This window comes from Salvelinus alpinus, chromosome 25 (genome assembly GCF_045679555.1).
Source record: "Salvelinus alpinus chromosome 25, SLU_Salpinus.1, whole genome shotgun sequence".
Classification (NCBI taxonomy): Eukaryota; Metazoa; Chordata; class Actinopteri; order Salmoniformes; family Salmonidae; genus Salvelinus; species Salvelinus alpinus.
Genome location: NC_092110.1, coordinates 4829663 through 4855557, shown reverse-complemented (window position 1 = coordinate 4855557; position 25895 = coordinate 4829663). Strand labels below are relative to the sequence as shown.

The window sequence follows — 25895 nt, the reverse complement described above, 5'->3', positions numbered from 1 at the left end:
CGAGACTCCCGTCACGCGCACAAACGCGCACACCCAAACACACACACACACACACACACACTATCCTTGTGGGGACCAAACAATTGATTCCCATTCAAAATCCTATTTTCCCTAACGCCTATCCTTAAACCTTTAACCTAACTCCAAACCCTAAACCTAACCCTAACTCCTAAACCTAACCCCTAACTCTTAACCCTAATTGTAACCCTAAACATAACTCCTAAGCCTAAACTAGCCTTTTTCCTTGTGGGGACTGTCAAAATGTCCCCACCAATACCTTGTTTTACGATCCTTGTGAGGTCCCATCAAGGATAGTAAAACCAAAAATACACAGGCACACACAGTCCGTAGCCCCCTCTGATGAGCTCAGTATATGGCAATTTCGGGACCAGTTAGGTTCAGGGCTTTTTCCTGAAAACCCTCTGATGACCTTGCCTGATAATGTTCAAGGTCTTATTGTTCAGTAGGATTGCATGCTGTGAAGAGAAATGTCTGAGTTGAATTGGTATCGTGCAATGACTCTCACAAGGTTGACAAACCAAGGGTCCTCCCTCCTCTACCCCCTCTCCCCTCTCTCCCCGACCCCCTACAGTCTGTGTGTGTGTTTGTAGTCTATAGAGCTAACAGAGTGTGTGTTTGTGGTCTATAGAGCTAACAGAGTGTGTGTTTGTGGTCTATAGAGCTAACATAGTGTGTGTTTGTGGTCTATAGAGCTAACAGAGTGTGTGTTTGTGGTCTATAGAGCTAACAGAGTGTGTGTTTGTGGTCTATAGAGCTAACAGTGAGTGAGTGAGTGAGTGAGTGGTCTATAGAGCTAACAGAGTGTGTGTGTGCTCGTGGTCTATAGAGCTAACAGAGTGTGTGTGTGCTTGTGGTCTATAGAGCTAACAGAGTGTGTGTGTGTGTGTGTGTGTGTGTGTGTGTGTGTGTGTGTGTGTGTGTGTGTGTGTGTGTGTGTGTGTGTGTGTGTGTGTGTGTGTGTGTGCTAGCCTACATTGCAAGATGTGTCTTGCCTGAACCTGTGCATGGCAGCATCTCTGAGTTGAGTTGTTGCGTTTGTGTAAGTACTAGAGCTAGCAATTGCGATTGGGGAGGCTCAGAGTTACCTCTCAAAAGGAGGGCAGTGCAAACTCTCTCTTACACAACCACACGCACACACAGGATTTTCCAGTGGCCCCCTTTAACCCCATACTGACACAGCTGACCCGTAAGAAGGAGTAACCATGGCAACCTTTTTGTCCCCTAGATGCAAGAGCTGGAGCAGAGGGTTACAGAGTCTGACCAACGGGCTGAGAGCGCCGAGAAACAGGTACGGCAGAGTTTTAAAACCACAGCTTCAGCTACTTCAAGCTACTGGAGAAGCTTCAGTCGCCTCAAGTAGCTGCAGCACAGTGTGCCAAGAGTCAGGCTCATCGCCACTACAAAAGTCACTTTCTTTCTCTGTCTTTGTCTCTCTCTCGTTCCTCTCATTTCTGCACTATGCTCTGTATAACCATCGAGGCTCGTCTTTTTTGTCTCCTCTACTGAGAGTCAGAGAAAGAGCCCGTTTATTCCCGTCTATCTTGTGAGTCTGTGCGCACGTAATCATCCTGTTGTTAACGGTCTATTACAGGTCCATGTCATGGAAGAGAAGCTGAAATCTGCAAACATACAACCCAGCGAATCAGAGAACTCGTTGTACAGAAGGTACCAGGAGCTGACCAATCAGGTGCAGGAGAAAGATGCCGTGATAAAGAGATTAGAGGTGCAGCTGGAAAAACAGGTAGGGAAGTTATAGGGTGAGTCACAAATGGTTTCCTATCCCTGATATAGTGCACTACTTTTGAGAAGAGCTCTATGGGCCCTGGTCCAAAGCAGTGCACTAGATAGAGAATATGGGGCCATTTGAGTAGCAACATACATGTTCATTTATGTTCATAAGGATGTGGGTTTTGATAAACCCCTGACTAACCCTAAAACCCTGTTTTCTTGGCCTATAGATCTTAGTCAGAGCCCAGGAGGCGAAGACCATTGAGGAGAAGGCTGCTAAAATCAAAGACTGGGTTACATTTAAGCTACGAGAGGTAAGCTCAAATACAGTATGCAGTATTGTTGTCACGACACTAGTATGTATCACAATACTATGAAGTAAGGAAGAAAAGGAAAGAAAACATGAATTGGACTTCATTTCTTGAGGAAAATAGTCCTAATGTTGGAAAAAAACAGCCTTATGTTGTCACCCAGTGTCACATTTGTTTACTTTGCAAGCTACAGATTGTAGGACATCTTTTCGAGACAGTTTGCTACAGAAGGAAAATTATGCTCCAGCAACAGGACATTTTAATTATTATGTGGATTATAATACAGATCTTTTTTTTTTGAAGGACCATAGGAGTTTAGTCTGCTTTGTATTTTTTCTTTTTGACAAGGAAAATCGTAGTATCACAATACTGGCATCGTGTACAGTACATATAAATCCTATATGGACCAGCCAGGTCAAAGATTTCTTTGCATTATTTAACCTCTCTTGGGTATGTGGGACTATAGCGTCCCACCTCTTCAACAGCCAGTCAAACTGCTGGGCGCCAAATTCAAATACAGAAATACTCATTATAAAAATTCAGAAAACAAAACATATTTTACATAGGTTTAAAGATGAACTTCTTGTGAATCCAACCACGGTGTCAGATTTAAAAAATGCTTTACGGCGAAAGCATACCTTACGATTATTTGAGAACATAGCCCACTAGATAATTCATTACAAACAGTAACCAGCCAAGTAGAACAGAGTCAGAGTCAGAAATAGCTATAATATTAATCCCTTACCTTTGATGATCTTCATATGATTGCACTCAGCAGACATTCATTTACTCAATAAATGTTTATTTTGTTCGATAAAGTCTCTTTATATACAAAAACCTCTGTTTTGTTTGCGCGTTTTCTTCAGTAATCCACAGGCTCCACTCAAACGCAATCAAAACAGGAAGACAAAAAAATCCAAATTGTATCCGTAAAGTTCATAGAAACATGTCAAACGATGTTTATATTCAATCCTCAGGTTGTTTTTAGCCTAAATAATCGATAATATTTCAACCGGACAATAACGTCGTCAATTTAAAAGGTAAACAAGAATTGCTATCTCTCTGTCGCGCGCATGAAAAAGCTCTGCGACACTTTAGGGTCCAGTCATTCCGAATGCTCTTATTCCCTCATTTTTCAGAATACAAGCCTGAAACTATTTCTAAAGACTGTTGACATCTAGTGGAAGGCATAGGAACTGCAATTTGAGTCCTAAGTCAATGGATACTGTAATGGCATTGAATAGAAAACTACAAAACCCCCCAAAAAACTACTTCCTGAATGGATTGTCCTCAGGTTTTCGCCTGCCAAATCAGTTCTGTTATACTCACAGACACTATTTTAACAGTTTTGGAAACTTTAGAGTGTTTTCTATCCAAATCTACCAGTTATATGCATATCATATCTTCTGGGCCCGAGAAGCAGGCAGTTTAATTTGGGCATGCATTTCATCCAAAATTCCAAATGCTGCCCCCTACCCTAGTGAAGTTAAACTGGAAAACAAACATAGGTCATGATCAGTTGATAAAGACAATGAGAACAATTAACTCAAAACTTCTACTCATTGTTATCTTCTTTCTGTACTGTTTTTCAGATGGAGATTGAGAACCAGAAACTGAAGATGTCCAACCTGAAGCAGGCAGAACAGATCATGATGCTGCAGGACAAACTCCAAGGTGATCCCCCTTCCACCACAGCTGTACAAAACTCCTGGGAACTTTAGTTCATCTACCCAGAATACTCTCTGAGAGTGCCACACTCGCTTTTAATAGACAGACACCCTCGCCCAGAGGCCTTGGATGCTTGCCATCTGCTAGTCAACTGTTTTTACCGCGATAACAACTACAAGGATCTGTCCGAGTGGGAGTATGTAGATTATTAAGAGAAGGGGGCCCAGCACAGAGCCCTGGAGCACACCCTATGATAGTATCAGGGCCTAGTCACCTTAGTGGAAGACTGCTGTTGGCCTATGTTCTACAGAGCATGTTGTGATATTGCCAAAAGCTGCAGTTGTGTCTCTAGATTGACTATATATTTACATTTTACATTTACATTTAAGTCATTTAGCAGACGCTCTTATCCAGAGCGACTTACAAATTGGTGCATTCACCTTATGATATCCAGTGGAACAACCACTTTACAATAGTGCATCTAACTCTTTTAAGGGGGGGGGGTTTAGAAGGATTACTTTATCCTATCCTAGGTATTCCTTAAAGAGGTGGGGTTTCAGGTGTCTCCGGAAGGTGGTGATTGACTCCGCTGACCTGGCGTCGTGAGGGAGTTTGTTCCACCATTGGGGTGCCAGAGCAGCGAACAGTTTTGACTGGGCTGAGCGGGAACTGTACTTCCTCAGAGGTAGGGAGGCGAGCAGGCCAGAGGTGGATGAACGCAGTGCCCTTGTTTGGGTGTAGGGCCTGATCAGAGCCTGAAGGTACGGGGGTGCCGTTCCCCTCACAGCTCCGTAGGCAAGCACATATTATTTATTTATTATTTATTTATTTTATATTTTCCCCTCTTGTTCAATAGCTATCTTGGAGAACCCTTCATCTCCTGGACCACCCACCTCTCCTTTCACAGACACCCACCAGGTACCCTGCAGCCCCTTACACACCCCAAGCTGTCCAGGGACCCCGCCTGTCCAGGAGGAGACAGGCTGGGGAAGACAGACAGGCATAGGGGACAGGTCAGAGCAGCCTTGTAAACGGAGCGGTGACCGAGGGGACAGAGGAGACACAACAGGCCACGGCACAGTGACAGTAACCCTGTCAAACACTCCCTGTCTGGGCAGCAGGGGCAGGGAGACTGGGGCTGGACCTGGTAGTCCTGGTCCGACCACTGGAGGTCAAGACCAACCACTAGGTGGTGCTACTCCCAGAGACCACTCCTCGGACGAGCTCAGCAGCAAGTTCCGCTCCCAACGTCTCCGCTCCTCCTCCTCTTCCTCCTCCTCCTCTTCCTCCACCTATGAAACAACCCACGGGGGTCGCAGTATCTCTGACACCCCTACGCCTACCTCCACCCCTAAAAGCCCTCTCCTCTGCCGTTCTCCGTCTAACTCCCACCCCTTCCAGACCACCGCCCAGACCCTGGCTCTACCCTCCCATACTGGGACCAGCATGACCTTACCCAAGGTGTGATAAGTTCTACATTCCTAACTAGTGGCCCTAATCACCTGTCGTTACAGTGCTCTTTCCCTTGCTTGTATCTGTGTCGTACATTTCTTGTAACTCAGGGATTCTTGGAAAACGGAACAATCTGTACTTTCTTCCCCCACATTGTTTCTTAATATTAGCAACATTTGAAATACTGTGTATATTTTGATAGACCAAAGTATCAGCTATCACACAATGTAAAGGAACAACCTCCTAATTCGCCGTCAGACACCGTAAAAGGCATTTAATTTAACATTTACATGGGCCTTGATTGTTTAATTCTAACATTATATGTAATACAAATAAGTCTAACTTAATATGTAAAACAAATCTCTGAACGTGTTTTGTTTAGTAGCGCTATACACTGAGTGTCCAAAATATTAGGAACATCTGCTCTTTCCATGACATAGACTGACCAGGTGAATCCAGGTGAAAGCTACGATCCCTTATTGATGTCACTTGTTAAATCCACTTCAATCAGTGTAGATAAAGGGGAGGAGACAGGTTATTAAAGAAGGATGCTTAAGCCTTGAGACAATTGACACATGGATTGTGTATGTGTGCCATTGAGAGGGTGAATGGGCAAGACAAAAGACTTAAGTGCCTTTGAACGAGATATGGTAGTAGGTGCCAGGCACACCGGTTTGAGTGTGTCAATAACTGCAATGCTGCTGGGGTTTTTCACGCTCTACAGTTTTCCATGTGTATCAAGAACGGTCCTCCACCCAAAGGACATCCAGCCAACTTGACACAACTGTGGAAAGCATTGGAGTACAAATGGAACAGCATCCCTGTGGAAGGCTTTCGACATCTTGTAATGTCCATGCCCTGACAAATTGAGGCTGTTCTGGGGGCGAAAAGGGGTGCAACTCAATATTAAGAAGGTGTTCCTAATGTTTTGTACACTCAGTATATAATGCTCCAGGGCTAATTTCATTAGTATTTTGGCATGTTTTTCTAGATTCAGAACTTGAATCAACATTTATAAAGCAAACATTATGCCTTAGATCAAGCACAGCAAATACTTCAATAGTTTAAGCAGATGTTGCAGAACAGTGATAAAAATGATCTTACGGGGTTAGCCATCAGTGAGTTGACAACAAATACTCAAAACAGACACATTTTAGCCTCTAAATGTAAAAGATTAAAATAAGCGTTTGTAAAAATCCCCAGTTAAACCGAACCATTCTATCAGATCTTTCAGCAATCTGACAGAATTGAAGTTAAACAAAAATCTGACAGAGTTTTTATTTTACAGAGTTGACAGAAATGTCTTTTTTTTTTCTTCATTCAAGTTGCATACAAAGAAAGTATCAATGTAGATTTGTCCTCAGTGGCTTTATGACTAAAACCTAATTAAAATCAACATATTTGAACCAAAATTGTATTTTTATCTTAATCTATCAGGGAGCTGGAGTTGACAGTTTATGCTTGTAACCATGGTGATTAAAATAATAATAATTGTATGATGAGAACTTTACAGACCTTGAGTGATCTTGTTGCACTACATGTAGTGAGGGCATGAACAAGGGGTCCTTATGGTGGAGCTAACCCTGCTCATTCCTGATTCATTTAGGATTTTAGACAAATCTGAAGACAAAAATATTCCTTAAAGTTAGAGAGGGCTATTGCAATAAACTACATAAGACCTTTTTCAGTTCATATTAATTCATGGCAGTTTATAGAATTTTAAACACTTTTTTGGGAGAATTGGGATCCTTTGCTTCGGACAAGGGGATTTCCAGGCATAGAGCCGACATGGAAATGAATACTTTCGAAAATATTTCGAAAATTCTAAAAACAAATCTTTCCCCTAATAGAATTGCCCTAAATGTAGTTTTTAAGCTCAAATAATGTAACAAAATCTTCTTTAACTATAAAAATATAGCTCCCATGCCAGACAAGGATTGTCCCAACTTTCAAGAATCCCTGCACTGTTTGACTGTGCCTATGTGTGATGGCCGTTCTGGGATGTAATCAATTAATAAACTTAGTTGAACTTGAACCGCATCAATCAATCGATTAAATTCCAATCAATCATGTCATCTTTATTTGTGAACTAACAGGTGCGGACGCCCCTGACCCCCCGTGATAGCATCCAGCTGGTGAAGAAACACTACAGCCAGCCCCAGCCTGGAGGTCTGGACCAGCTGCACCACCTCAATGTCCCCATAAACATGATTGCCTCCAGCACCCAGGTAAAGGGAGGGAGCATGCTCAACTCTATCCTGTTGTACAAAAACAGTGAGAGAGTGCCTGAAGTCAACAGTCTGTCACGTAACGACGGAAAAAAGAGGACCTGACCTCACTCACTTGATGTAGTTTCAATTATAGCATTTGTTTGTTTTATTTTCATCTTCTGCACCCTGTAGAGCCCTGTGTCCCCTTCCAACTGCAATCATGTCCTGGAAGAGACAGATATAGATGACGGGCTGCCTGACGGTATGGAGGGGGTGGTGGAGGGGCCCGGGGCCAAAGGTCCTCCCAAGGAACAAGTGTTTGTTAGGTTGGCTGAGGATCTGGAACTGCTGGACCCGGATGTCCTGAAACCCCCCACCCCTCCTCTGCACCGGTTCCCCTCCTGGGTAAGATCAGTGTTGAGGGTAACGCATTGCAAAAGGAATGCGTTACTTCATCAGATTACTTTTATGAGTAACAGAGTAAAGTAACGTGTTACTTTTTCAAGTTGGGTAATCTTATTACAGTTGCCTGGTGTTTCCATGATCCGATCTCGACTTGTTTCCTCATTTAGTTCCGGAGCGAGCTGAGAAAGGCTGTTTGGAGAAATGTCATGACAGGTGCTGTCCATATAAATGTATAGAGGACGCTCCGCTGATTGCCATGGATCGCTTCTGTGATAGCAGGGCTTTCCCGTCTAGTGTCAAGTGTGTGGTCTCTAACCAGAACTAGTGGCTCGAGATAAATATTTTGAATGAAAAGATAGGAAATCGGTCCAGATGTTTGGCTTGCAGTATATTTGGCTAATTAAACAGCCCATATATATATATATATATATATATATATATATATATATATATATATATATATATAAAAGGAGAAGCTAGTGATCAAACCTGAGTTAGTAAGTAGCCTATCTTTTTTTCATGAAAGTAACGCAAACTAATATGACATGTTACTTTCCACACAAAGTAATATTGTAAAGTAATGCGTTACTTTTGTTAAATGTAACGAGTAATATGTAATATATATACTGTATTTATAAGTGTTTTTTGCAGTTGTCTCATATCTGTGTATGTGTGTGCTCCTGTAGAGTGGCTGGGGGCAGCCAAAGTATTGTTATACAGATGAAGTCAAATATATTGACACCCTGGCACCATGTCTTCTAAAATAAGTTGGAATTGAAAAAACGTTCATTGTTAATATGTGTATTTGTTTGATTTACACGTGCACAGGACCCCCCCAAAAAATTATTGTAAACTGAAGTTGAGATTTTTCACTTCAAAGTTCAAAATAAATGACTTAATAATGTATCATTCAAATGAATTTGGTTGGAGGCGAGTGATTCTTGTTAACTGCTAATCTATCTCACCTGTGGTAAGTTTCAGGGTGAAAATAGCCATCCAACCCGTGTTATATAAGAGAGAGAGCGAGAGCAAAACACTGTAAAACACAAACACACACTCATGCTTGCACATTGATCTATGTGCTCTACAGGAGAGCCGTATCTATGCTGTAGCCAAGTCAGGGATGAGAGTATCAGAGGCGACTGCAGGAGCCAGAGGTCCTGGACGAGGTGAGTTATCCTGCTCATGTTGGAAAAGACTCTGTGTCTGTGGGGGAGGGTTACAGTATGGGATCTGTCAGTGCTCTTTTGATGAAACATCCTCTCAGCAGACAGGGCTAAGTAACACCTGTGCCGGTACGATCTGGGAAGCTTTCATGAGCTCTTTAAAGTAAGGACGGAAACCTTGTTTTTTTTTTATCAGCTGTGATGAAACAATAGGACTTAAGACACACAGCTATAATTATCACCTTGCGTTCTCTCTGGATCACACACATCTCATGTTTTCTGCAGGATCCAGCTTGCCGCAGTACCCCTCCACAGGACCATTCACTCACCTGATTTACAAGAATATCAGTGTGCCCGTGTATACCACACTCAAAGGGGTAAGTACCATCCTCTGCAGTAGCTCGAGTTGTGACAAACTAACAATGACATATCAACTTCCTACAGACTGTGGTACGTGCTGAGGAATATCTAGACGTCTCTCCTGTGTGTGTCTGCAGAAAGCCACTCAGATCAGCAGTGTGCCCCTGCATGATGACGACTCTGGTTCGGAGGACGACAGTGGCTCTCTGGCCAGCCTCAGGACCTCCACCCTGGGCCCAGAGAGGAAGGGAAGCACCCCTGGGAGCCCTCGCGCCGTCAAGAGGGGTGAGCATTGCTACATCAGCGTTGCTGTCCTTCATAGTTAGCTGACACTGATTTAGTCTGTTCTCCGGTGCTTATTTTAATGTACACGGTCTTCCAACTAGGAATCACTATAGGTTGTTGGTCCCTGACACAAGAAGGAACATATACTACATGACCAAAAGTATGTTGAAACCTGCTCGTCATACATCTCATTCCATATTCATGGGCATTAATATGGAGTTGGTCCCCCCTTTGCTGCTATAACAGCCTCCACTCCTCTTGGAAGGCTTTCACTAGATGTTGGAACATTGCTGTGGGGACTTGCTGAAACAGAAAAGGGCCTTTCCCAAACTGTTGCCACAAAGTTGGAAGCAAAGAATCGTCTAGAATGTCATTGTATGCTGTAGCGTTAAGATTTCCCTTCACTGGAACTAAGGGGCCTACCCCAAACCATGAAAAACTGCCCCAGTCCATTATTCCTCCTCCACCAAACTTTACAGTTGGCACTATGTATTGGGGCAGGTAGCGTTCTCCTGGCATCCGCCGAACCCAGATTCGTCAGTCGGACTTCCTGATGGTGAAGCGTGATTCATCACTCCAGAGAACACATTTCCACTGCTCCAGAGTCTAATGGCGGTGACCTTTACACCACTCCAGCCGACGCTTGGCATTACGGATGGTGATCTTAGGCTTGTGTGTGGCTGCTCGGCCATGGAAACCCATTTCATGAAGCTCCCGACAAAACAGTTCTTGTGCTGACGTTGCTTCCAGAGGCAGTTTGGAACTCGGTAGTGAGTGTTGCAACCGAGGACGCGCTACGCGCTTCTGCACTCGGTGGTCCTGTTCTGTGCGCTTGTGTGGCCTACCACTTCACGGCTGAGCCGTTGTTGCTCCTAGATGTTTCCACTTCACAATAACAGCACTTACAGTTGACGGGGGCAGCACCAGCAGGGCAGAAATTTGACGAACTGACTTGTTGGAAAGGTGGCATCATATGACGGTGCCACGTTAAAAGTCACTGAGCTCTTCAGTAAGGCCATTCTACTGCCAATGTTTGTCTATGGAGATAGCATGGCGGTGTGCTCAATTTTATACACCTGATAGCAACAGGTGTGGCTGAAATAGCCGCATCCACTAATTTGAAGGGGTGTCCACATACTTTTTTATATATAGTGTAGTTAAAGGGTCTACATCAGTGTTTCTCAACTTTTTCGTACTGTATCAGGGACCAACAAGCTATGGTTCTTCTCTATAGAGGTCTGCATACATGTAAACTAATACTAAGCTAGTACTTACATGTAAACTAGTACTAAATTAGTGCTAGGCTAGCTAACCATCTAAGGGACCACACAGCAACATCCGCAGGACCAGTTGAGAGACACTGGTCTAGTGTATGACAATAAGTCCATCAGCTGTCGGTCATCTGAGTCACCTGTCTGTCAATTTGTTGACCTCTGACCGTTGATTTCTCCAGGTGTGTCCATGTCGTCCATCAGCTCTGAGAGTGACTACGCCATCCCACCTGATGCCTACTCCCTGGACTCTGACTACTCTGAGCCGGAACACAAAGTCCAGAGAACATCCTCATACTCCTGTGAGAGCCTGAGAGAGCCCGTGAGTGACCATTTACCGTACAGTACAATGCAAAATTAAACAAAATGATACCATACCATACGATACAACAATACTGGATGTTACCATACAGGAGATGCTAGAGAAGTCAGGGTACCTGCTGAAGATGGGCAGTCAGGTGAAGGCTTGGAAAAGACGCTGGTTCATCCTGAGGAACGGAGAGATACTCTACTACAAGTCTCCTGTGAGTCGCCACACATCATCACTATGTGCTTTTCTGACAGAATTAGTTCAACTGGTCCCAGATCTGTTTGAGCTGTATTGCCAACTCATATGGTCTTGCTCATGGTCTTTCAGAGCGACGTTATACGGAAGCCTCAGGGTCAGATGGAGCTGAACTCCTCCTGCAGGATCGTCCGTGGAGAAGGAGCACAGACATTCCAGGTGAGTGATATTGAAGAGGGACTGAAAACCAAGATTTTGGTTCTAGTTCCGAGAGCACCTCTACACACGTGCACACGCACACATCCTAACCTACCACCATTACCAAACTGGGTCAAAGAGAAAGGGCAGCATTCCTCCAGAGGGGCTTAACATCATCAGGGATAGCCTTGCAGCGAATGGAATGTTGTGTTCTAAAGCTGATTCTCATCTTTACTGATCTGGTGATCTGGTGTGTTTGTTTGTGTGTCTGTTTGTGCGTGTGTGTGTGTGCATGCGTGTATGCGTGGCGTGCATCCGTGTGAAGAACGGCTCTGGAATGTATAGCGGCTGTTTTTTCGGGCTCTTGACCAGTTCTGCTACGTTGTGTGTTTTTTTTGCACTGAAATTAACTCGTTCTTTACATAATGTTTCCGCCATCATTTCCTATGACCAAGAAGAGTTTCTGGACATCAGAACAGTAATCACTAACCTAGATTTGGATGGCAATTTCTACTTCAATGAGTCGGCGGCACAGGACATACCGCTCACCCCGGATCAGGTCCTAGTCCCTGACACTCGGAAGGGAAAGAGACGGCGATATATGGGTAACGTGTGGGTACCCTGATGAATGTGTGGGTACCCTGATGAACGTGTGGGTACCCTGATGAACGTGTGGGTACCCTGATGAACGTGTGGGTACCCTGATGAATGTGTGGGTACCCTGATGAATGTGTGGGTACCCTGATGAACGTGTGGGTACCCTGATGAACGTGTGGGTACCCTGATGAACGTGTGGGTACCCTGATGAACGTGTGGGTACCCTGATGAATGTGTGGGTACCCTGATGAACGTGTGGGTACCCTGATGAACGGCGGCGAGTAAGTAAAGCGCCTCTACCCTCTTGTGTTTCCGAATGTACAATCACTGGAGAACACACGGGACACGCTGGACAAGCTCTATCCTATCAACGGGACCTGAAGAACTCTAATATCCTATGCTTCTCGGAAACTTAACTGAACAAGGACAGGGATCATGTTCTAGCTGGTTTTTCTATGCATCGGCAGGACAGAACGGCAGCATCGGGTTAGCTCAAGATAGGTGGTGTGTCTCTTTGTTAGCAACAGTTTGTGCGCAATCTCTGATATTAAGGAAGTCTCGAGGTTCTGCTCACCTGAGTTAGAATACCTCATGATAAATTGTAGACCATACTATTTACCAAGAGAGTTTTCATCTATATTTTTCGTAGCTGTCTTTTTACCACCACAAGCCAATGCTGGCACTAAGTTCACACTCAACAAGCTGTATAGGGCCAAAAACGAACAACAAAATGCTCATCCAGAGGCGATGCTCCTAGAGGCCGGTGATTTTAATGCAGGAAAACTTAAATCCGTTTTACCTCATTTCTACCAGCATGTCACCAGTGCAACTAGAGGCGAAAAATACTCTAGATCACCTCTACTCCACACACAGCCATGCATACAAAGCTCTGACCATTACTCTATCCTCCTGATTCCTGCTTAAAAGGAAATCTCAAACAGGAAGTACCAGTGACGTGCTCAATACAGAAGTGGTCCGATGATGCGGATGCTAAGCTACAGGACTGTTTCGCAAGCACAGACTGGAATATGTTCCGGGACTCATTCGATAGCATTGAGGAGTTTACCACATCAGTCACCGGTTTCATTAATAAGTGAATTGATGATGTCATCCCCACAGTGACCGTTTGTACATATCCCAACCAGAAGCCATGGATTACAGGCAACATCCGCACTGAACTAAAGGCTAGAGCTGCCGCTTTCAAGGAGTGGTACATTAACCCGCACGCTTTAAAGAAATCCCACTATGCCTTCCGATGAACCATCGAACCAATTCCAAACTATCACGGATTACAAAGGAAAACCCGGCCGCGAGCTGCCCAGTGACGCGAGCCCACCAGACAAGCTCAATGCATTCTATGTTCGCTTCGAAGCAAGCAACACTGAACCATGTGTGACAGCACCAGCTGTTCTGGACGATTTTATGATCCAGCTTTCCGCAGCCGATGTGAGTAAGACCTTTAAACAGGTTAACATTCACAAGGCTGGATCAGGGTGCATACTCAGAGCATGCACTGACCAGCTGTCAAGCATCTTCACTGACATTTTCAACCTCTCCCTGACCCAGTCTGTAATACCAACATGTTTGAAGCAGATCATCATAGTCCCTGTGCCCAAAAACGCCAAGTTGTCTAAATGACTATCGCCACGTAGCACTCACATCTGTAGCCATGAAGTGCTTTGAAAGGCTGGTCATGGATCACATCAATACCATCATCCCAGACACCCTAGACACACTCAAATTCACATACCGCCCCAACAGATCCACAGATGATGCAATCTCTATTGCACTCCACACTGCACTTTCCAACTTGGACAAAAGGAACACCTATGTGAAAATGCTATTCATTGACTACAGCTCAGCGTTCAACTCCATAGTGCCCTCCAAGCTCATCACTAAGCTAAAGACCCTGGGACTGAACGTCTCCCTCTGCAACTGGATCGTGGATTTCCTGACGCGACGCCCCCAGGTGGTGAGGGTAGGCAACAGCACATTCGCCACGCTGACCCTCAACACGGGGGCCCCTCAGGGGTGCATGCTTATTCCCCTCCTGTACTCCCTGTTCACCCACGACTGCATGGCCGTGCACGACTCCAACACCATCATTAAGTTTGTCAATGGCACAACGGTGGTAGGCCTGATTACCAAACAGATGAGACAGTCAATAGAGAGGAGGTCACAGACACCTGGCAGTGTGGTGCCAGGACAACAACCTCTGCCTCAATGTCAGCAAGACAAAAGAGCTGATTGTGGACTACAAGAAAAGGAGGGCTGACCACCTCCGGGGCTGTAGTGGAGCAGGTTGAGAGCTTCCTCAATGTGTACACATCACTAATGATCTATCATGATCCAAACATACCAACACAGTCGTGAAGAGGGCACGACAATGCCTCTTACCCCTCAGGTGGCTGAAAAGATTTGGCATCAAAACGTTCTACAGCTGCACCATTGAGAGCATCTTGACTGGCTGCATCACCGCTTGGTACTGCAAATGCTCGGCATCCAACCGCAAGGCGCTACAGAGGGTAGTGCGGACGGCCCAGTACATCACTGGGGCCAAGCTCCCTGTCATCCCGGACCTCTATAACAGGTGGTGTCAGAGGAAGGCCCTAAAAAGTGTCAAAGACCCCAGCCACCCTAGTCATATACTGTTATCTTGGAAAGCAGTACCGATGCACCAATTCTGGAACCAACAGGAACCTAAACAGCTTCAGTTTTCCAAATAGCTACCCGGACTATCTGCATTGACCCTTTTTGCACTAACTTTTTTGACTCATCACATACGCTGCTGCTACTGTTTATTACCTGTCACTTTATTCCTAGTTGTATGTACATATCTACCTCAATTAACTCGTACCCCTGCACGTCGACTCTGTACTGGTACCCCGTTATATATAGCCAAGTTATCATTACTAATTTTGTATTTATTATTACTTTTATTATTACGTGTTTAACTTTTTTTTATTATTTATTTATTTCCTTTCTCTCTGCATTGTTGGGAAGGGCCCGTAAGTAAGCATTTCACTGTTAGTCCACACCTGTTGTTTATGAAGCATGTGACAAGTAAAATTGTATTTGATATGATTTGTGTGCCTGTGTGCCTGTGTGTGTGTGTGTGTGTGTGTGTGTGTGTGTGTGTGTGTGTGTGTGTGTGTGTGTGTGTGTGTGTGTGTGTGTGTGTGTGTGTGTGTGTGTGTGTGTGTGTGTGTGTGTGTGTGTGTGTGTGTGTGTGTGTGTGTGTGTGTGTGTGTGCTTGCTTAAATGTATGTGTCTACCTGTTTGCACAGGCACACTTTCACAGGCATGCTTTCACACTCAATAATGCATTTCTCTCATATTTTCTCCATCTCCTGTTCTAATCAGTTGATAACGGAGAAGAAGACGTTCTACCTGACGGCTGACTCTCCCAACATCTTAGAGGAGTGGATCAGAGTTCTACAGAACATTCTCAAGGTCCAGGCCAGCAGCCCCGTCCCAATGGAGACCACTGGAGCCAAACCCACCGTGAGGGGCTGGCTCACTAAGGTCAGGGGTCAATGCATCACTAGGCTGGAGGTTGGGCCTAAGATATGAGGGTTATGGAGATGAGAAACAGACAGCATGTTTAAGGGGATTGGCTTGAGCAAGGCGAGGTACAGAATGACTTATCTTGATCACATAATGAGTGGTTCGTTGGGATGTATGCAGGATGATTTGTGGATCACAGATTCTGGACACAGCCTTGCTCAGGCGATCCTTTCAAACACACAGTTGTCATGGAAGCTTTTAACTCGTCTTTTTAATGGAAGGACAACCCTTATTTCAAAGGCATTACAGAACAATACAGCTATTCTCGCCCAATATAGAGACCTGTTATATCAACCATATGTATCATATTAGGACACGGGAAAGTTTAAACTAACCATTCTTTAGACTGCAAGTCAGTTTGACAGAAGGCTTTCACTTTCGGCAGATTCCTGGAAAGCTAATTTGCGTTGGGACACGGCTATGGTTAGCACCCCTTACTGGTCAGGGGATGATGGAATGTTTGAGTGATATCCCCCCTTTCACTCCATCCCCCTCTGGCTCTTTCTTGTCTCTCTCCACTGAGGTGTATCTGTCAGTATGGTTAGTACAGGGGGCGTGGCAACCTTCTAACATCAGAGGGGTGTCTGTTACGGCTGACTGACAGGTGAAACCTCCCTCTACTCTTCCTTTAAAGAGGCTTTGATCTCTACACTATGACGTTATACACCTCAGAGCTCTATAGTGATGCACTGCTGGTTCACGACCTCTCTCGCTGCATATTTGACCTTTGACCCTGACGAAGAGATGTACAGCTGGGATTATGAGTCATGATGACATGTGGCCAGAAATCCACAGACGCACATACACACCCACTCTCTAGTGCCACCTGGTGTTCAAATGAGAAATATGCGATACAGTCAGTGGTAATGAGTGTATTACCCTCATACTTTCTCCTCGCTCTCTTTTTCTCTTTCTCTCACTATCTTTCTCTCTCTCGCTCTCTGTCCTCTAGGTGAAGCATGGTCACTCTAAGCTGGTGTGGTGTTCTCTGGTCAGCAAGGTGTTTTATTACTACAGGAACCAGGATGACAAGGTACTCCCTTCCTTTTCTCCTGCTAAACTTACCCTCATGTGTCCTCAATTGTTGCCAGTCTCTATATCAGGGGTGCTCACATTTTTGGGCTTGGTGGGACGCAGGCCGAACAATAAAGGGTAAGCAATATATTTCTACACATTTATTCAGAAAAATAAAAAGGTAAGCAATAGCTTTTTAAATGTAATCATAAAATTACACTTCAAACATTAATCAAATTGTAGCCATATATTTTGACACCTAACAACACATTCTGATTACCAGTATTAAAGATTTATTCAAATTTTTACAATTATAGCATAGAAACAGCAACCAAGTTTCTGTTCATAAAACGAAAAACAACTGTAGCTTTAAAGTTAAAGGTGTTACACATAGGATTTTGTATAATTTTTTGAATTGTAATTTCAGAAAATGTCCATAATATATCAGCCGCTAATAGTGGAATGATAGTGTTTCACAGTATTACTTAACCGCCAGTGTTGTGATTCGCCTATTGATTTATCTCGCGGGAGCAGCATCTGTTGTCAAAATGGGAAACCGTTCTGATTTTGTGGCTGGGTTATCTAGTGACAATCTCCTGGTCATTTCCTGGTTGCTAAAATTCTACACCGTTCGCTCAATTTCAGTTTGTGAGAAAACAAGCACTGAATAGTGTAAGGAATCATTGTACTGTTTAAATCGCTGTGAAATATCTTTCCAATAACAAAACAAATATGTTATTACAGTTGTTTGAAGCAGTTTTGGTCCACCAGCTTCAAACAGCTTTAAAAACAATATTTTTAGTTGTTGAAAATATATTTTAAAGCGGTTTAGATAATATGGCAGGTAGCCTGGCGGGTAGGAGCTCTGGGCCAGAAACCAAAATGGTTGCTGGATCAAATCCCTGAGCAAAGCAGTTAACCCACTGTTCCCTGGGCGCTGATGACGTGGATGTTGATTAAGGCAGCCCCCGCACCTCTCTGATTCAGAGGTTAAATGAGGTTAAATATTCAGTGCTTGTTTTTTTTCTCACATTAACTGAAATTGAGCGAAATGCTTAGAATTCTAGCAACCAGGAAATGACAGAGTGATTTCCACTAGATAACACAACCACAAAGTCAGAACAGCTTTCCCATTTTGACAACAGATGCCACTCCGGCGGGAGAAATCAATAGGATGCCAGCCAATCACAACAATGGCGGCTAAGTTATACTGTGAAACACTATCATTCCACTATTACTGCAGATATATTATGGACATGTTCTGAAATGCAAAAAATTCCAAACAATCCTATGTGTAGCACCTTTAATGTCCTGCAATTCCACATATTTTCCCATGGGATGGAGTTTTGTTTTTGCACTTTTGATGCTAATTCCCTGCATTTCTACATATTTTCCCATGACTCCAATGTTCCAATGATACCTGAGTGAGAGTGACTAACAAAAACAATGGGGGGTCCCCTGGAGGTCAGCCTTGGGTGCCCGGTCAGTAATTCAGACATGATTACTACAAGGCTTAGATAGCTGGCTAGACTAACTTATCTAGAAAATGTTAGCTGACATGGGCTAATTGATTGACTGTCAGTGACTGACATAACATGAGGAACACTGCTGATGCACAATCAAATGTATTTATTTTTTGGTCGGGGGCCCCATAGTGGTCCTGACGGGCCAAATCAGACATCACCCTAGTTTGGTTGGCTCTGCTCTATATCATATGTGAATATATTCCCTAAATGTGTGTCTGCGCGTCAGCTCCCCCTAGGCCAGCTACGGATGCGCGAGGCGGCGGTGGAGGAGGTGGACAGGTCATGTGACTCAGACGAGGACTACGAGGCCAGTGGGCGTGGCTTCTTGTCGTCCCACTGTACGCTAGTGGTGCACCCCAGAGAGCAGAGCCCCACCTACCTGCTCATAGGTACCAAGCAAGAGAAGGTACAGCACTCTAAAACTACACAACCCATACACCCCCTCACCTACCTGCTCATAGGTACCAAGCAACAGAATGTGCAGCACTCTAAAACTACATTACCCACGCACCCCCTCACCTACATGCTCATAGGCGCCAAGTAAGAGAAGGTACAGTACTTATAACTCCACACTAACCCTAACCTATGGCCTCTTCCTATGGAGATAGATAAGTCCCAGTGGGATAAGTCCCAGTATTATGTAAATAAGTACAGTGCAACTCACAATATTTGTAAACAGGAAACAATACTCAAATGTAAATCGCAATCCACAGACAAATCAAATCAAATGTTATAAAACAGTGTAGACCTTACCGTGCGTGACAAGTTTACTTACAAGCCCTTAACCAACAAAGCAGCATTGTTTGAAAAGTAAGAAAATATTTGCTCAAAACATTTATAAAAAATAAAATTAACTAAAGTTTAAAAAGTACCACAATAAAATAACAATATATACAGGGTGTACTGGTACCGAGTCAGTGTGCGGGGGTACAGGTTAGTCAAGGTAATTGAGTTAATATGTACAGGTAGGCAGGGGTAAAGTTATTATGCATAGATAATAAACAGCGAGTAGCAGCAGAGTAGAAAAGGGGGTAACTGCAAATAGTCCGGGTAGCGATTTGATTAGCTGTTTAGCAGTCTTATGGCTTGGGCGTAGAAGCTGTTAAGGAACCTTTTGGACCTAGACTTGGCGCTCCGGTACTGCGTGCAGTAGCAGAGAGAACAGTCTATGACTAGGGTGGCTGGAGTCTGACAATTTTTTGGGCCTTCCTCTGACACCGCCTGGTATAGGGGTCCTGGATGGCAGGAAGCTATACCAGGCAGTGATGCAACCCGTCAGGATTTTCTCGATGGTGCAGCTGTAAAACCTTTTGAGGATCTGAGGACCCATGCCAAATCTTTTCATTCTCCTGAGGGGGAATAGGCGTTGTCGTCCCCTCTTCACGACTGTCTTGGTGTGTTTGGGTCATGATAACGTGTTAGTGATGTGGACACCAAGGAACTTGAAGCTCTCAACCTGCTCCACTACAGCACCGTCGATGAGAATGGGGGGTGCTCAGCCCTCCTTTTCTTGTAGTCCACAATCAGCTCTTCTGTCTTGTTGACATTGAGGCAGAGCTTGTTGTCCTGGCACCACACTGCCAGGTCTGTGACCTCCCTATAGGCTGTCTCATCATTGTCGGTGATCAGGCCTACCAACGTTTTGTTGTCGGCAAACAATTTTTTGGGTAAATATATATATCCATATACATACACTTATGCATACATATATACACATACCTATATAGATATACATACTTTTTTAAGAATATACCTTTATTATTCCCCGCAAACCCTACCACCCTTCCCCCAATTGGAGTAAACTAATAAACACTTAGGCTTCTACCTTCAGTTTATACATCTTATACACATTTTACAGACACAATCTATTTTACAATAGTTATATTTTGTTTGTTTTTAATCCTCCCTCTATTTCTGATGTACATCCAGTTTGATTTCTATTTGTAACTGTGCTATTTCACAACATTTCTGAACCTATATACATTTTACTTAATGATGGTATTGGAGTCGTTCCTGGCCATGCAGTCGTGGATGAACAGGGAGTACAGGAGGGGACTGAGCACGCACCTTTGAGGGGCTCCCGTGTTGAGGATCAGCATGGCAGATGTGTTGTTACCTATCCTTACCACCTGGGGGCAGCCCGTCAGGAAGTTTAGGATCCAGTTGCAGAGGGAGGTGTTTAGTCCCAGGGTCCTTAGCTTAGTGATGAGCTTTGAGGGCACTATGTTCTTGAACACTGAGCTGTAGTCAACAAATAGCATTCTCACGTAACTGTTCCTTTTGTCCAGGTGGGAAAGGGCTGTTTGGAGTACAATAGAGATTGCATAATTTTTGGATCTGTTGGGGCGGTATGCAAATTTGAGTGAGTCTAGGGTTTCTGGGATGATGGTGTTGATGTGAGCCATGACCAGCCTTTCAAAGCACTTCATGGCTACAGACGTGAGTGCTACGGGTCGCTAGTCATTCAGGCAGTTCATTTTGGCAGTTAGCTACCTCAATATTATAAACTGGGTGGTTCGAGCCCTGAATGACTGACAAACGTGGTATAACCGACCGTATACCATAGGGATGACAAAACATTTCTTTTTACTGCTCTAATTACATTGGTAACCAGTTTATAATAGCAATAAGGCACCTTGGAGGTTTGTGGTCTATAGCCAAATACCACGACTAAGGGCTGTATCCAGAACAGCCCTTAACCATGGTATATTGGCAATATATACCACATCCCCTCCGGGCTTATTGTCTAAATATAATACACAGTCACATCTTGGCACTTACCTACCTCCATTATTTCCCATTCGTTCCTGTCCAGGACACCTGGCTGTATCATCTGGCGGTGGCAGCAGGCAGCAGTGCCAGCTTCAAGGTGGGCACAGAGTACGAGCAGTTAGTCGGGAACCTACTGGACGTAGAGGGTGACCCAGGTAAGACATCTACAGTCACCAAATCAGTCAGTCAGTCGGTCAGTCAGCCATCCAGTCAATCAGTCTGTATGTCTGACATCACAAAATATGACACACGAGAGGGCTACTGACTAACAACAGTTGACTAGGAATACCTTAAAAGATCTGTATCAGATGCCGAGGATCCAGATTTAGTCAGGGGCTCTTTAATGTTATTTGCAACCAGGAGGACTGACTACTGAAACCTCTTGATCCAGTCTTCAATCTGCAGACAGTGTTTATGACTGGCCTCTAGTAGGGCTGTTCCTGGTCAGCTGTTGCACCACTTGAGTTTGTAACCCAATCTGTGTGTGTGTGTGTGTGATTGTGTTCTCTCTCAGACTCTGCGTTGTGGAGGAGTGGGGTTCTATGTTTCTGTAAAGACGGCCTGCGCTCCCCTCTCACCACTCTCCCCTCTGAAGCTTTGCAGACTGAAGCCCTCAAACTCTTCAAGGTTGGTCCCTTCATCTCTCCCTCTCTCTCATCCTCTCCTTTGCTTCAACTTCCTTCACGTCCTTTCTTTGAGTCCCTTCACTTTCTCTTCCTTTGTATTTCTTTACATCCCTCTCTCGTTCCCCTCTCCCGGCTGCATTCATGTCTACTGCTCTGACTGAGGCCCCCAGCCCTTCTGTCTGTCTGTTTGAGGCATCCCTCCTTTTCTTCTCTTGCCCCCCCTACTCCATGCCCCTCTACGCTACCGTCGCTCAGAGATCAAAGCCTGACAGTAGGGGGTCTTAGAGCTCATTAGAAGTACGGAAGAGAGGTAATGGGGGTGATCATCTCATCTGATTGAATCAAACCTTTCTTCTTGTACTTGTCCTTGTTGGGCGGTAGATGGATGTAATAGAATGAGGAGGGAGTGTGACAGACAGGCAACACGGTGAATGTGAGAAGGAGCTGGGAGAAGGGAGTGGGACAGAGACTGGGGGTAATAAAGTGGATCTGGAGGAGGATGGACCTTGATGTATCCTGTTCCTCTCTTTTCAACCCGGCCGCCCAGTCCGCCTCCCCCCTCCCCTTCTCTCTATGCTTTACTGAGCTTTCCCTCTGCCCCACATTTTGGGTGGCTTTGTCTGATTTGGTGTTCCATGTATAGAGGAATGGATTAATTGAGCTCGCTCGCAACCCTTTAAAGTCTCTGTTCCTGTTCAAATACTTTGAACATGCACCCTTCTCTTCTGTCCTCCCCGTCTTTGAAGTATAGTCCCTGATCTGACACGACTGGGTAAGTGAAAGGCTCTTTCATTTTCACAATATTCATTCATACAGTGCCTTGATCCTGACGGTGAACATTCTCTTGTTGCCCTCCAGCCATGACATGACAGGCTTGTTTGACGGCTACATCCTGACTTGGTTTCATTAGAATAGTAATCAGTCTCCAAGTAGGAAACACCATCATGTTGCTGCATGTTTCATTACAATTTTTCTACCTGAGTTGGGTAGTCTCACAACCGTATGTATTTGCCTCCGCCTGCTGGTAGGAAGGTGGTATTACGCCGACATATCATTGCAGGTGTTTTAGATTGACATCGCGGTCTGACTGCACAGAGCCACTGATCTACAAATCAACCTTCTTCAAATACATCCAAAATAACTACTCATTATGTGCTCAAGACTACCGATTCTACCCCTTGCTTAAACTTATACCCTTAAATACATTGATTATATTGTTTCTCAACACATACACTCAGCAGAAAAGAAACGTCCCTTTTTCAGGACCCTGTCTTTCAAAGATAAAAATCCAAAAAACTTCACAGATCTTCATTGTAAAGGGTTTAAACGCTGTTTCCCATGCTTGTTCAATGAACCATAAACAATTAATGAACATGCACCTGTGGAACGGTCGTTAAGACACGAACAGCTTACAGACGGTAGGCAATTAAGGTCACAGTTATGAAAACGTAGGACACTAAAGAGGCCTTTCTACTGACTCTGAAAAACACCAAAAGAAAGGTGCCCAGGGTCCCTGCTCATCTGCATGAACGCGCCTAAGGCATGCTGCAAGGAGGTATGAGGACTGCAGATGTGGCCAGGGCAATAAATAGCAATGTCCGTACTGTGAGACGCCTACGAGAGCGCTACAGGGAGACAGGACAGGCAGCTGATCGTCCTCGCAGTGACAGACCACGTGTAACAACACCTGTACAGGATCGGTACATCCGAACATCACACCTGCGGGAAAGGTACAGGATGGCAACAACAACTGCTCGAGTTACACCAGGAACACACAATCCCTCCAACAGTGCTCAGACTGTCCGCAATAGGCTGAGAGAGGCTGGACTGAGGGTTTGTAGGCCTGTTGTAAGGCAGGTCCTCACCAGACATCACTGGCAACAACGTCGCCTATGGGCACAAACCCACCATCGCTGGACCAGACAGAACTGGCAAAAAGTGCTCTTCACTGGCGAGTCGCGGTTTTGTCTCACCAGGGGTGATGGTCGGATTCACGTTTATCGTCGAAGGAATGAGCATTACACCGAGGCCTGAACTCTGGAGTGGGATCGATTTGGAGGTGGAGGGTCCGTCATGGTCTGGGGCGGTGTGTCACAGCATCATCGAACTGAGCTTGTTGTCATTGCAGGCAATCTCAACGCTGTGCGTTACAGGGAAGACGTCCTCCTCCCTCATTTGGTACCCTTCCTGCAGTCTCATCCTGACATGACCCTCCAGCATGACAATGCCACCAGCCTTACTGCTCGTTCTGTGCGTGATTTCCTGCAAGACAGGAATGTCAGTGTTCTGCCATGGCCAGCGAAGAGCCCGGATCTCAATCCCATTGAGCACATCTGGGACCTGTTGGATCGGAGGGTGAGGGCTAGGGCCATTCCCCCCAGAAATGTCCGGAAACTAGCAGGTGCCTTGGTGAAAGAGTGGGGTAACATCTCACAGCAAGAACTGGCAAATCTGGTGCAGTCCATAAGGAGGAGATACACTGCAGTACTTAATGCAGCTGGTGGCCACACCAGATACTGACTGTTACTTTTGATTCCCCCCCCCCCCTTTGTTCAGGGATACATTATTCAATGTCTGTGGAACTTGTTCAGTTTATGTCTCAGTTGTTGAATCTTGTTATGTTCATTCAAATATTTACACATGTTAAGTTTGCTGATAAAACAACGCAGTTGACAGTGCTAGGACGTTTTCTTTTTTTACATGTATCACAATCATTGCAAGTAAAACCTTCTTTATCCTCTTTATCCCTCCTTTCTTCAGTCCTGTCAGCTATTCATCAACGTGCTGGTAGAGTCTCCCTCCATCGACTACCACACATCCCTTGCCCAGAATGCATTGCAGGTGTGCCTGACGCACTCCGAGCTCCAGAACGAGATGTACTGTCAGCTGATCAAGCAGACCAACCGACGCACACCACACAACTACTCCCTCACTCAGGTATGTTAGAGACTGGTACCCCTTTCCACTATTCAGCATGGCTGGCCTGGTTACACATCCAATGTGTGTCGAAAAGCACCATCTGGTAAGAAAATGTCAGAGTTAGCACAGTTTGGTTCTGGTGAGCAGATCTTCCTGTCACTTGTTAAATGTCACGCTTGGTTGCTTTAGTGTTGTATGAGTTGTTGTGAATAGTGTGTTCTCCTCTCCTCAGTGCTGGCAGCTGTTGTCTGTGTGTGTGGCTCTCTTTCTGCCTCAGCAACACTTCCTGTGGTACCTCAGACAGTATCTGCAGCGTCATGCAGACCCCAGGTACACACAGCGATGCACGAACACACACACACACAAACCAATCGATTAATGATAACCCACCGTCAAAGATAATCCAACTACAGAATAGTAGGATCATTGTTGATGACCCTGTGTGTGTGTGTGTGTGTGTGTGTGTGTGTGTGTGTGTGTGTGTGTGTGTGTGTGTGTGTGTGTGTGTGTGTGTGTGTGTGTGTGTGTGTGTGTGTGTGTGTGTGTGTGTGTGTGTGTGTGTGTGTGTGTGTGTGTGTGTGTGTCTGTAGGAGTGAGGTGGGGAAGTATGCAGTGTACTGTCAGAGGTCTGTGGAGCGTACCCTACAGAACGGGGAGCGAGAGGCCAAACCGTCACGTATGGAGATCCTGTCCATCCTACTCAGGAATCCCTACCACCATTCACTACCCTTCAGCATCCCTGTCCACTTTATGAACAACACCTACCAGGTAACCCACTAAACACAGACACGCAACCAACTAGCACGCGAACAATCAAACACCTACCAAGTCGGGAAGATGGAGAGGCACACACAAAAAGTCGGCAAAGTGCAGACCAATGGACAATAGACTATGAATAAGCACACTTTCTGTTACACCCAATCATTTAAGAAGTCACACTCTCCTCTCCCGTCCTCTAGGTTGTAGGCTTCGATGGCTCCACCACGGTAGACGAGTTCCTGAGCACCCTGACCCAGAGGGTGGGCATGAGGAAACCACACCTGTCTGGCTTCGCCCTCTTCACTGACGACCCCTCGGGGAAAGACCTGGAGCACTGCCTACAGCCCAGCGTCAAGGTCAGTGTGGACTAACATACTCTTATGATTATATACCTGCAGATGCATTGTGGCAGTTGTTCCAGTACCACGCAATCAAACCTTTTAGTGCCCGCAACTAAGTATAAGGCAGTAAACAGACGGGTAGACTGGAATCAGAACAGGGAACAGGGAATGATGTACAAGAGAGCAGGGTCGGC

The 25895-nt window shown here is 45.0% G+C and overlaps 1 protein-coding gene across 3 annotated transcripts in view; it reads left to right on the top strand.

The window, feature by feature from the left end:
* Positions 1–25895, top strand: part of plekhh1 (pleckstrin homology domain containing, family H (with MyTH4 domain) member 1) — a 63590-nt gene that overhangs the window by 24582 nt on the left and 13113 nt on the right. For all 3 annotated transcript variants that reach the window (XM_071365364.1, XM_071365365.1, XM_071365366.1), the window contains exons 3-24: positions 1247–1309; positions 1613–1762; positions 1980–2063; positions 3653–3734; positions 4585–5189; positions 7277–7408; positions 7583–7795; positions 8886–8964; positions 9247–9338; positions 9459–9606; positions 11060–11199; positions 11291–11401; positions 11515–11601; positions 15541–15702; positions 16697–16777; positions 18511–18690; positions 21100–21211; positions 21571–21683; positions 24443–24619; positions 24834–24931; positions 25192–25369; positions 25561–25716. In XM_071365364.1, the coding sequence (XP_071221465.1) occupies positions 1247–1309; positions 1613–1762; positions 1980–2063; positions 3653–3734; positions 4585–5189; positions 7277–7408; positions 7583–7795; positions 8886–8964; positions 9247–9338; positions 9459–9606; positions 11060–11199; positions 11291–11401; positions 11515–11601; positions 15541–15702; positions 16697–16777; positions 18511–18690; positions 21100–21211; positions 21571–21683; positions 24443–24619; positions 24834–24931; positions 25192–25369; positions 25561–25716 (3243 nt within the window). The remainder of the gene's footprint in view (positions 1–1246; positions 1310–1612; positions 1763–1979; positions 2064–3652; positions 3735–4584; positions 5190–7276; positions 7409–7582; positions 7796–8885; positions 8965–9246; positions 9339–9458; positions 9607–11059; positions 11200–11290; positions 11402–11514; positions 11602–15540; positions 15703–16696; positions 16778–18510; positions 18691–21099; positions 21212–21570; positions 21684–24442; positions 24620–24833; positions 24932–25191; positions 25370–25560; positions 25717–25895) is intronic.